This window comes from Strigops habroptila, chromosome Z (genome assembly GCF_004027225.2).
Source record: "Strigops habroptila isolate Jane chromosome Z, bStrHab1.2.pri, whole genome shotgun sequence".
In the NCBI taxonomy this organism is placed as follows: domain Eukaryota; kingdom Metazoa; phylum Chordata; class Aves; order Psittaciformes; family Psittacidae; genus Strigops; species Strigops habroptila.
In genome coordinates, this window is record NC_044302.2 from 88,509,522 (window position 1) to 88,521,665 (window position 12,144).

At 35.3% G+C, this 12,144-nt stretch overlaps 1 protein-coding gene across 11 annotated transcripts in view; it reads right to left on the bottom strand.

Moving 5' to 3' along the window:
• Positions 1-12,144, bottom strand: part of NIPBL (NIPBL cohesin loading factor) — a 150,882-nt gene that overhangs the window by 8,177 nt on the left and 130,561 nt on the right. For 10 of the 11 annotated variants that reach the window (XM_030512489.1, XM_030512493.1, XM_030512495.1 and 7 more), the window contains 10 exons: positions 11,046-11,180; positions 9,600-9,698; positions 8,695-8,748; positions 7,341-7,449; positions 6,633-6,769; positions 4,968-5,108; positions 4,557-4,650; positions 4,292-4,446; positions 3,927-4,017; positions 127-300 (listed from right to left, as the gene is read on the bottom strand). In XM_030512489.1, coding sequence (XP_030368349.1) covers positions 127-300; positions 3,927-4,017; positions 4,292-4,446; positions 4,557-4,650; positions 4,968-5,108; positions 6,633-6,769; positions 7,341-7,449; positions 8,695-8,748; positions 9,600-9,698; positions 11,046-11,180 — 1,189 coding nt within the window. The remainder of the gene's footprint in view (positions 1-126; positions 301-3,926; positions 4,018-4,291; positions 4,447-4,556; positions 4,651-4,967; positions 5,109-6,632; positions 6,770-7,340; positions 7,450-8,694; positions 8,749-9,599; positions 9,699-11,045; positions 11,181-12,144) is intronic. The other variant, XR_003995102.1, reaches the window with a different exon arrangement.

Consider the following 12,144-nt stretch of genomic DNA (forward strand, 5'->3'; position numbering starts at 1 on the left):
AAACTTTGGGCACAAAATTTCTGATCTGGTAACAATCTTAAGTGACTCAGTTAACATATAAAGTAATTGTATGCAAGAAAGATAGGTTTTGTATGCCTCATTAGCACAGAAGAACTCAACACTTACAGTCTCTGTCTGCCTGTTGCATACGTGTATCCTCCTCCTGCAAGTAGGTCTGGAGGTTTTTTAACACCTGGATTTTTAAGTTTACTGAACAGTTCTTATCTGAAAGAATACTGTTGTACAGAGTCTTCACTTCCTGTTCAAACATTAAACTTGGGTGTTGTATAAATGCAAATCCTAAGAATAGGAAAAAAGAGGAAATATTCCACATTATTATAATCTAGAAATATTATTTGTGCTTTTTAAGTTCTTCTTCAAAACAGAGGTATAGAATTTATGTCCTCCCACCATCATAGCTACTTCTAGATCAAACAGTACTGCTTTTCTATACAGACAATATTCATATATTTTAAGAGTTCTGATAGCCATGACAGTTCTATTATTCATGACTGTTCGATACAGCAGCTGCACTAAGAAAAGTTATACAGGTCTGGAAGCATGTCCAGTGTAGTTGCTTGCATCTGAATGACCACGAGCTCTCACAAGAACAAGGGAGGGACATTACTAAAAATTACCCATTGTTTTTCTAATATATTTGGAGAAAAACATTCTGTGGAAACTGTGAAGAGTTATTCATATAGAGGTAGAACAAATGTGGAAAAATTGATAAATATCAAAAGTACTTAAAAATAAAATCTTGAAAGAAAAAGAAAAGCCAACAGTGAACATGCTGAAAATTTGTATATCTTGCTGTCAATATTCACATAACTACTGCAATACTCTTTTCCTGAAAACTATCTGAAGTATTCCCAAGACTACATCTATTGGAAAACACATCCTATAGAACTGTTTTTATCTGGAGCCTTATCCTTGTCAAGGACCTGGTTGCTCTGAGTCTGTATTTGATAAAACTTTTCATAATTAGTGACAGTATAACGCATTTTAGATCATGTATGTAGATTCTGAAGTGCTGCTGACAAACTCTTAAAAAGTATCATAAGACAGTAATGATTTAAATTATGTTTAACTACTTTTTTTTTTTTAATTATGTAAGATTGTTCAAGAAAAGCAGACATTAAATGTATTTTTTATGACACAGGAAACTAAGATTCTGAATGAACACACAGAAAACATATGAACATAAAAGAAGAATGGGAGGAAAAATGAAAGCAAATATTTATGCAAAAGCAATGTATAATAATAGTTGAAACAAAGGCAAGAGTGAGCCAAGTTTTTAAAACTGGCTCCATACACACAGAAAACACGGTGCAGGTGAAGGCCAGGTTAAGATCTCAGTGTGTTTAAGATCTCATTTCAAAACAAGAAGCAGGTGAGGTGGACAGGAAAGAGGAGAAAAAGGAACGATGACTGCCTTTGAAGTATGTGGCATAACTGTGCACTCTATACAGATGTATGTTGTTGTTTATAACTTGATCACCTCTGAGTAAGTCCAACCGATTTCTTACGGTAAACTTTAAAAATTAAAAGCATGTAACACTTTCTTTTCCTTCATTCACTTAGAGGAGTCTAAAACACTAGTATTCTTTAGGAAATCTTTACCTTCCCATCCCCTCTAAGTGGGAAAGAAATACTTGGCACAAAAATTGGTCGTAAGAGATGTAAAAAGGCACCTGCTGTATTCTTTTAAGGACTGACTACACATCTTGAGGCTGCCCTCACACCACTTGTCTTCATACTTTTGTTTTCACTCTGTTAAGAGTCTTAAGAGTAAGCACTGAACATGGCTGAGTAAGACATTACCTTTTAGATATTTAGAGGTATAGCTAAATTTACTAACAAAATGTTATACCCTCAACCCGCCTTGCAAGTACACAGCTGCAGGAGAAGCATCCCAAAGCAAAGGCTGAAACTGTTGAATGTCGTTACTGAAATGACACACTAATCATTGCTAACAGGAAAGTACACACCCTTCACAGGATGCCTTTCCTATGTATAGATGTTGAATTAACTTGCTAGTCTCTTCCACCTTATTCCTGCACACAAACACTGAATGGCTTTGACAGCTTTGCTCAATTACCAGCCTGAAAGGTGGAACTTTGCACTGTCTACCACATCTCCATACAGGCAACAGCTACCCTCAAGATGGAAACAGTACGCAGATGAGATCAATGAATCACTCAAAACAGTTTACCAAGGTTTAATTAAAATAAGGACTGATATGCTTACAGGCAGAGAAAAAAAATCTGAGGATGCCTACTGACAGCCACCCTCATTTTTCCCCACTTGCCCAAACTGATCAAAGTTCGGTATATAATTTAAAAACATTTTTAGCGAGTGCAACATTCTCACACCGATGAGCAAAGCAATCATGTCTTATGGTCCATCCCATGTGCAATATTCTGTAGTGGATAATTAAATACTACACTAAGTGTTGTGCACCTTTATATGTAATGCCTAGAAAAAATCTAACTAGTCCAGAAAACTGTAGCATTACTCCTGCAACAGAGACAACTGTAAAGCCATTAATCCCACTCAACTGTCTGAAATGGTTTACTATAGAATATGAAATCAATATTCAGTCTTGGTCTTTATCCTTTGAACTCTCCCTAGTCTGAATTGAAGCAGCCACCTAAACAGCAACACAAAGCAGCAAATTCTTGTCCAGTTAAATCAGAAAATCCAAGCTCACATGTCTGGAACACAACTTTTTTTAGACTATGTCATAACCATGAACTAAACTCTTCCAGAATTCAAGGCGTGTCTGCCCAAACAAGATTCTCTCATATGTCCAGCTTTTGTCCTTATGAGAGAATGAATGCGATGCAAACATTCAATGGTCAAGGGAGGCGATTCTCCTCCTCTCCTCCACTCTTCTGAGACCCTACGTGCAGTACTGCGTCCAGCTCTAGGGGTCCCAACCCAAGAGGGATATGGACCTGTTGGAGAGAGCCCTGTTGGAGAGGCCACGAAGATGCTCAAAGGGCTGGAGCACCTCTTCTATAAAGACAGTCTGAGAGAACTCAGGTTGTTCAGCCCAGAGAAGAGAAGGCTCTGGGGAGACCTTACAGCAGCTTTCCAGTACCTAAAGGGGGCCTACAAGAAATCTGGAGAGGGGCTTTTTACAAGGGCTTGGACGGACAGGACAAGGGGGAATGGTTTTGAACTGACAGAGGGTAGACATATTAGATATTAGGAAGAAGTTCTTTACTATGAGGGTGGTGAGGCCCTGGCACAGGTTGCCCAGAGAAGTTGTGGATGTCCCATTGCTGGCAGTGTTCAAGGCCAAGTTGTACAGGGCTTTGAGCAACCTGATCTAGTGCAAGGTGTCCCTGCCCGTGGCACTGGCGTTGGAACTGGATGATCTCTAAGGACCTTTCCACCACAAATCATTTTACGAATGGCAGTTAATGTACTACTGCAAGTCACTGAAATACCATACTAATGCCTTCAGATAAAGAATCTATTTAAAAAGTTAAATACAGTTAAAATCCTGAAACAAACTGTAATACCTAGACTATAACAACATCTCAATGACTCCTCAAGTCTCACAGAGCACCCCCAGTTGGTATAAACTACCAGAGTTCGTTTGACTCCTGCAGAGTATCTGCACCTACGCTTAAAATATTAAAAGTTTTTCCAGCACGTTTTCTAGGTGTTTTCTAACCATACCTTATGGACTGAAAAACAAGACTGAGTTACAACGTATTTGCATAAAAAATTACTTGCAGAAGTATGCAACTGGCAACTCTTTGACAACTTTTCTATAGCTAGTTCTCAAATAAAACATGCAGTAAACTTAGATTTTAAACAAACACCCTTGCCACTACGCAAATTCATGAGTTCCTACTGATACACATGGATTTTTACTAAAGCAGAATAATCAAAACTGTAATATTTCTTACCAAGGCCAATAATGGCTTTTGTCTGTACTTCTTCATCTGAATGCTTTGTAAAATACATCAGCAGTTCCAGTACTTTATCCTTAATGTTAACCTGAGAAAAAAAAAACAAAAATAAGAGTTATTTGAAGATGAAACAGATGTTTTTAATCTCTTATAAAAACTTAAATATCAAAAAGAAAAGCAGAAACATCATTTTACTGCATGGCCTTTGCAAAACTATGTATTTAAAAAAAATCAAAAAAGCTGTATTGTATGCATTATGAAAAAATAAAATCACTTTGAGGGACTAGGAATAATGTGCTTTCACATTAAAGTGAAACATTCAACATACCTAAGACATGGAAAGTAAACACAAGTTATTTTACCTTACTGTTGCCCTTAAAATCTTCATGATCAAAATCAAAATGCCGACACAGAGCACCAACAGTGAAAAGTGATCTAAGGAGTGCTGGTTTATTGGCAGTAAGTATTGTACTGTTGGGGTCTTCTTGGTGTTGACTTTTTAATTTTGAAAGTGCACCTACAGTAAGATAGAAGTTTTGATCACAGTGTTTAATCATAGTGTATCACTATGATAAGACTTTTAGCCAAAACTGAAAAGTGAGAATCACGTGCTGTGATTTTACTTACCATAGTATCTATTAAAACAGGCCCATACAAATTTATAGTTCTGGGTGACCTTGTTCACAACAGCCCCAAGACAACTCACACAATGTTGAACAACCTAGGAGCAAGAAAGAATAAATGAATTATACCTTTAGAAGTTAAAACTTACATTTTTATGAAGTTATGTAGGAAAAAGCCAAGCTGAACAAAACCCAATGATCTAACAGATGTAATGTCAATCTCCTAGACTGTTTCAAAAACCTGCTCAAACTCAGCAAAATATAGCAATGCATACAAACTCCAGTAAATCAAGTACACTAATTTTTCATGGCTTAGAAGTAATCTTCATAATGAAGACAGACTTTTTTTTAAAAAAAAGCACGTATGTTACAACATGAAATGGAATCTATGGAATAGTAGCAACTAAAAGCTTACTGTCATGCCGTATTTGATGATGAGTTTCATGAGGTCTTCCTCAATAGTGGCAAGAAAGGTCTCACTTGGGTGCTCCATTAGAGGCACTACAAGCTCTAAGATTTTTGCAACATTGCAGATCACCATGAAATCATTCTGGGTCTGAAACAACAGTATTTATAGCGTTCAACATTTCTCGTCATTTTACCTTAAGCTAAGTATTATTATTATGCACTGATAGTTAAAACTCCCAACTCACCTAAGATATTTAGTGAAGTACTAAAATAATATTTATATAGTTTACATCTGCTATTAAATTCCATATTACTATGAAAGCTAGTTCTGTTTTTTACAAAACTTCTGGGAAAAAAAAAAATATGAGCAGAACTTCATCTCTCATTAAAGCTGTGACAGAACTGAAAACTTTTGGTCCTGATTTTTTTGAGTCCTAAAATAAATCTTGGAACTTTTCCTTACACATGCACACTACATAACACACAACATGTGGAAGGGAGTGTCAGCAATAAAATGAAGCTGTGCTATGACTCAACGTGTCTTAAGCAAAACAGATAATAATGCGCACAGATGTAGAAATTATAATTAAAATAACTGGTTTGCATTATCGTGACTCTGTATGTATTTTAAGTGAGGAATCTGTGGAATATATTTATTCATTAAAGGCACATTTTGCTAGAAATTGACTTTTTTGACAAATCAAGCCCACTGATCAGGATAGGATAATTCCCCAATGCTACTATCAAGCTATTTAACATAATCAAGGCGACAGTGGCAATTCTACAATTGATCTCAACCTGTGTAAGTACAAAACCATTGTAATCCCCTAAACAGGTTGCAGCAAGGAAATAATCAGAAACCCTTTCCTATACTATTTGATCAAAATCAGCTCTTAAAAGTCTGTAGTAAATATGTCTAGAGAAAGCTCCAGGGACGAATGCGGAAAATGCTAGGCTATACCTACATCTAAGCAGATAACAAGTATTCTCAAGCCTGCCCTGGGCTGCATGATCCCGCCCTGCTCCTTCTGCCAGATGGGGTGTTCATAAGAACCTTCACTGAGCCAACTATGCTAATCAATATGGCAGAAAGTGATGCAATGATTCACAGGCCATTTTACTGCAGGGGACGGGGTTCAGCGTTATAGTTCTCTACCATTTTTGTGAGCTAAACTGTTTTACAGATGAATACAAAAAAACTAGAGCTAGAGAAGTGAGATATGAAGTATGGAAGAGGATAGAGCAGGACATTTTCCTTCCGATATATTTGCTCTACGTTAGATCACTCTGTCTTATGGAACCATACCTTTAGTCTAAAGATTCGTATGTTAAATATTAACTACTTCTAAGACTGTGACTATAAACCAAAATAATTTAAAGAAATTATTTCGTAACATGAGAAAACCTGGGTCTTAAGTCCTCAAGGGAAAGAGGCAGCACAAGTTTCAGTTTCATTTGGCTGTAAAATGTAGAGGTAGAGAGTGAGGAACAGCTTAGAAGCCACAGAGATCATCAAAATTACCTAGTATCTTCTGAAGCTAAGGTGCCCATAAAATAAAAACACAATTTTAATTTTTCTTTTCCTACCTTTAATTTCATCAAGTATACAAGACAGCCAACATTTCCATGCTTAATTATCTGGGGAAAAAAAAGACTGATATTCTCTACTTACACTACATTTAGTGGTCAGGTATGGCTGCATGGTCATGGCATGTTTGACCATTAGCTGCGGCCTGATTTTGCTGAATAAGAACAAAGTGGTTATGCAAGCAACCAAGCGACCAGAATTCACACCTTTGTTGTCAGAATCTGCAAAAGATTAGAAAATACAAAAAAATATATCAAGTCCAAGTATGTTTTAGCAATGAAAAATACATACCTTAAGTGTAACTTGAATTATCTCTTTCATTACATTTCTTTCAAGATCAATACAGAATATTCTTATTAGAGAACAAAAGGTGTTAACATTTATATGTGATCATAAAATACGTGAAGAAAGAAGCAAAAGTTCTTCAAAGATATCACTAGTTTTTGAACTACTTACTGTGCACAGAACACTGGTCCACAGAATGGTTCCTCTTACAACTGTAGAATATACTAATGCAAATGAAAGTTGCCATATTTTGTTTTGGTTTTAGTGATCTAATAGCTTGAACAAGTTATACTGTTTTTGCAGTTAGCTAGTGAAAATTAGAGAAGCTTTACTACTACACAGTGCTCAAAAGTTCATAATGAACTTAAAAGCAAAAAATCATTACCATCAGTTTTGTTACAGGAATTCTGTAACAGTAATTTTTTGTGATAGTAATTTGAGCAACCACTGTTACACTACCATATAAAAATCAAAGTGGTTTAGCTACTGGGTTGTAAATAATATTACCTGATAAAGATTCCTCATATTTGAGAATGTGCTCAACCAAATTGTCAACAAGTTGAGTACAGGCTTTCTTCACAGGTTTATATGAGGCATCCTCTTCTGACTTCAACAGCTGTAGAAGATGAAACAGAAAGTGACTTAGTTTTCAGGGTGCATTAATTTACGTTTGATACATGCTGGTTTTATGGCAATTACTACAGATACATAAGGATTTTACACTACAAAACTATTTATTTATCTTCTCCATAAAAGTTACATGGTGATGCAAAAAATTAAGGACAGTAAAAAATCAAACCAAAATGCAAGAAAAGTAAAGAAAAATTAATTGCAGTAAAAAGCCAGAAAATTTCCACTGATTCTTGCATTGGGATGAAAGCTAGCTTTGTGTTTAATGAAATAACACAGAAAACAATAATGTAGTCATTCTTGCCAGCAGTAAGAAAGGCTTTTAAAATGCTTAAATAAAAAAGGAGCAAATTCAAAACGAATGTTGTTTTTGACAACAAGCAAAAATATAAAACAAAGATGAAACATAATTTTATGAACATTTTAATCAGTTAGCCTTCTTGAATATGACTTTAGGTACTGAAATTGTGTCCACGATCCTTTAATATCTAAGATGGATTGAGACCATACTATGGCCTTTTCTTCAGTGTAGGAATTAAGAGGCTCTGATTTACTTGTCTACCTATTTTATGGCACTCCAGGCTAAAGTAAGATCAAACAAGGTTTTTTTGCTTCAAAATTACTGAGTGCATACTTAAATGGGGCCTACAAGAAATGTGGAGAGGGACTTTTTACAAAGGCACGTACAGACAGGACAAGGGGGAAGGGCTTTAAACTGAAAGAGGGGAGATTTAGACAAGATGTCAGGAGCAAGTTCTTAACCAATGGAGTGGTGAGACACTGGCAGAGGTTGCCCAGAGAAGTTGTAGATGTCCATTCCTGGAAGTGTTCCAGGCAGGTAGGGACTTTGAGTACCCTGGTCTAGTGGTAGATGTCCCTGGCCAGGGCAGGGGGGGTTGGGAGTAGATGATCTTTAAGTTCACTTCCAACCCAAACCATTCTATGATTATTCAAGGGACTATGAAAGAAAAAACAAACAAAACCCTCCCCAAACCAAGTAGTGAGGCATTTTTGAGACAGATGATATGGAAAGACAGAAACTAATGTCAGAGAGACAAAGAAAATTCACCAATGAAGACTGAAAAAAAGGTAAGATGTTTAAAGTGCATGAATTGAATTTGATTACTGTAAAGGATTGCTCTTGTAGTCTGCTTTCTAAGTGTTTTAGTACCAAAAGAAATGTTAAAAGTCTAACAAAGATCATACTGTATATTCAAAATGCATTACTTACATTTTGAAGAAGCTGTTCAAACCAATCATACCCTGTATCTCTACAAGCTGCCACCTAGAAATATTTTTGAGAATGAACTGGTTAATAAAAAAGGCATCAGAGGAAAAATTTCTTCAATAGATCTTAGAAGACCAGTAAACATGCTTAGATAATACTTTCATATGCATTTAGTGTAACGATTTTCTATCTTTGGAGATCAGAAACTTTTGCATTTGAAAAATAGTCCTCACCATTTAAGTGACTCCAGAATTTATATTCCATACAACACAAAGCCTACACATTCTACTGGAGATTGCTGACTCTAATGTAAGCCAAATTTTGGTGTTGTAGAACATTTTGCACAAGTTAAAGCACAAATACAATCCTGATATACCAAAAATGAACATGTGTGTATATACACGTACGTGTGTATTTTTATATATACAAACCAAGCCTTCATTGGTATCATATCACAGGTACTCCAGAGTGTCTGGAAAAATTCACACTAGACTACCATTTCATAAAAATACTGAAGAGCAAGATGAAGTTTAAACCATAACTGCAAGTAATGAAGTGAATACTTTTATTTGGTATTTATTTGGTATTTACATTGCTACTGGCAATTCCTGGAAAACGTTAAATAAAATAGAAATTTGCTGTGCTTTAACTGAGCAAGTGTTTTATACAACCTGAATACAGCATGGTCCCAGTTTTCCTTGCCAGCAGACTAGTGAGCATTTAATGCTTCCTACAGCCTGTTCCATCAGATGAATAATTTTGGCATATATTCAATACCAGGAGATATAAAAAGAAAACCATCTGACAATCAAATGACTGTATTCTGAAAAACTACAGACAATATATCAAAGATTCTAAAAGCATAACCAAATTTTGCATACAGCTTAACTCAAATTTGTTTAACATACCACATCCGTGATGTTTAGTATTTTCCTTGTCATTGCTTCTTTGTCATGGTGTGGAGTTGGAGTAAACCAGAGCTTCTGGAATGTCTCATTTACTAATTTCTGAAGGAAAATAAAAATAGCATAAATAAATAAACTTATGTTGGCACACAGGTATTATTTCTAATACATTCATATAACAGACTTCTTGATGATGTGTGCCATTTCATAAGGAATTATTCGACCTAAGTGAAACTGTTGTAGGAAATGTTATGTGAGATGGACACAGATCTACTGTTACAGGAGTTATACTGACCTCTAAACAAACTTCTGCAAAATGATCACTGGGACCTGATGCTAGAGAAAATGGAGTTACCACCTTCTTGCATTAATTTGCATTCCTCAGGACAACACAATACCCTAAGAAGCTGACAACTGAACACAAGATTATGATTTCTACTGCATTACTAGCAGCAACAGTAGGTTAACTTGGGAATTTTCAAAACAGCTATGAAAAGGCGGGAAGAGAGAGAAGTCAAGCCTTAGCCAAGCATAGGAAGTACGTTCCCTTCCAATGTTTCTGTATGGAGGAAAAAATGGAACAGAATGAAAGTGAACAAAATTATTCCCTCATTACTTATAAGGCATATGGTTGTAAGAAGCTCTCCTCATTCATGAAAACATAAAAAATACATTGAAGATAATGCCTCATTTTTTCTAATGTTGTTAGAAAGGCAAGGGGAAGGAGAAGAGAAAATAAGGTCATCTTCCTTTCCCAGCAGCAGCTTGGATTCAGCTGTTCAACAGTCTTCTCAGAAAGCCACTTCATGTTAACATATCTCAAGTGGCAAAAACATATGCTGCAGCTTTAAAGTTTCAGATTTAAAATCCTACTGAGAGTGTGACATAAAAATTGTTATAATTGTGTTCTTAATTACCCAATAATTTTAAACTTATTTTTCCAAATCAAACAAAACCATCACTGTAAGGTTTATGATTTAACACATCTTGGACTTGTGCCCTTCTGCATATACATTGCACAGAGTTGCGTATGATTACATAAGCAACATTTTAGCAGGAATAACTGATCTACTGAACATTCAGAACTAATGCAAAATTAACACAGATGAATAAAACCAAATCTGGCACATCTTAACAACAAGTACATAATATTGACTTAAAGTTGATTTTGTTCGCAGAAAGAAGTTTTATATGCCAATTTTACCAAACTCTTCAGAAAATGACTTTTTAAAAACTTTCATCAACAAGAATTGAAAAAAAAATTAGAAGATAGAAAAGAAAGAAAAACAAGTCAGAGAGCATTTCAGAAAGCTAACATATCTGCTCTCAAAAATCAAAACTGAATAAAAATCATAAATATTACAAAGGAGCAATACTTTTTTTTTTGTCAAAATATGGAAACACCAAGATAATGATAATTAAAATCCTGAAGGATATGTTTTATTCTACCTTAATGCCTTCTTCATCATTGACTCTCCGAATCATTTTCACACACATCTCTGTAATTTTCGGAAATGTCGGTTGTTCAATGCAGATATCCCTAAGTATCTTTATGACTCTTTTTCTGACACTGATACCAGTATCCTGTGAAGAGAAAAGCATTACACTCTTGAAAACAAATCAGAAATATAAATTAACTTATGTATTATATGAATTCATATTTGAAGATTACCCAATCTGACTTGCAAAATTTATTTAGAAAAGGAAGCTAACATATTCAGGAGTGCATTTATATAAAATAAATAACTTGTACCATTTTATTTGCAACTATTTTAAAGGTTGAGTCCCCAGAATGCTGAAATGCTGCCTTCCTCCACTTATACCCTCCCATGCTCATGATGTTGCAAATGTATAGTTCCACTTCTTAATTCAAGAACTTAAAAGCTAGATGTGATGATGGTTTAGCTACTTTGTTGGAACACAGAAGATTTTTTGTAAATCTGGACTGGAAGACTTCAAGCCTTTGGATAAAGCTTATGGGTAAGATACATACAGCAATCTTTTCCTAGGCTTCATCTAAGGAAATGGATGAGGAGACTGACTTCATATTACCTTATTAAAATCCTGTTAAATCTGAATGTTAGGATGAATTGCTTTATGCATGCTCATATGTACATAAAGCCGCTTATTCCCAAAATCCTTCACAAACATGTTTTATCATGTAACTATAGCAAATGAGTAGTATTTGACAAAAACCTGACATGGATGCTAAGAGCTGGTGTTATGTTACAGTTAAATTAACACTGTATTTCATCTGACACTGTATTTAATCTGAATGGCCCAACAAAAAAAGAACAAACAAAAACAATAAAAAACAAATCAAACTTTTTGTACAAAAACTCTAGTAGGAAGCCTTCTAAAACACTAAAAATAGCATAGAAGAGCCAAGCAGTTTTAGCCTTTTTTTTTTTTTCTTTTGGATTACAAAAGACACTTTTAGATCACTGGGCTGTAGATCTTTCCTCATGACACTACTGAACTGCCTTCAATAACCCACATCTCAGACTTCAGAGAAGTGGCAAAATTCCTCATTTCACCTAATTTGTGT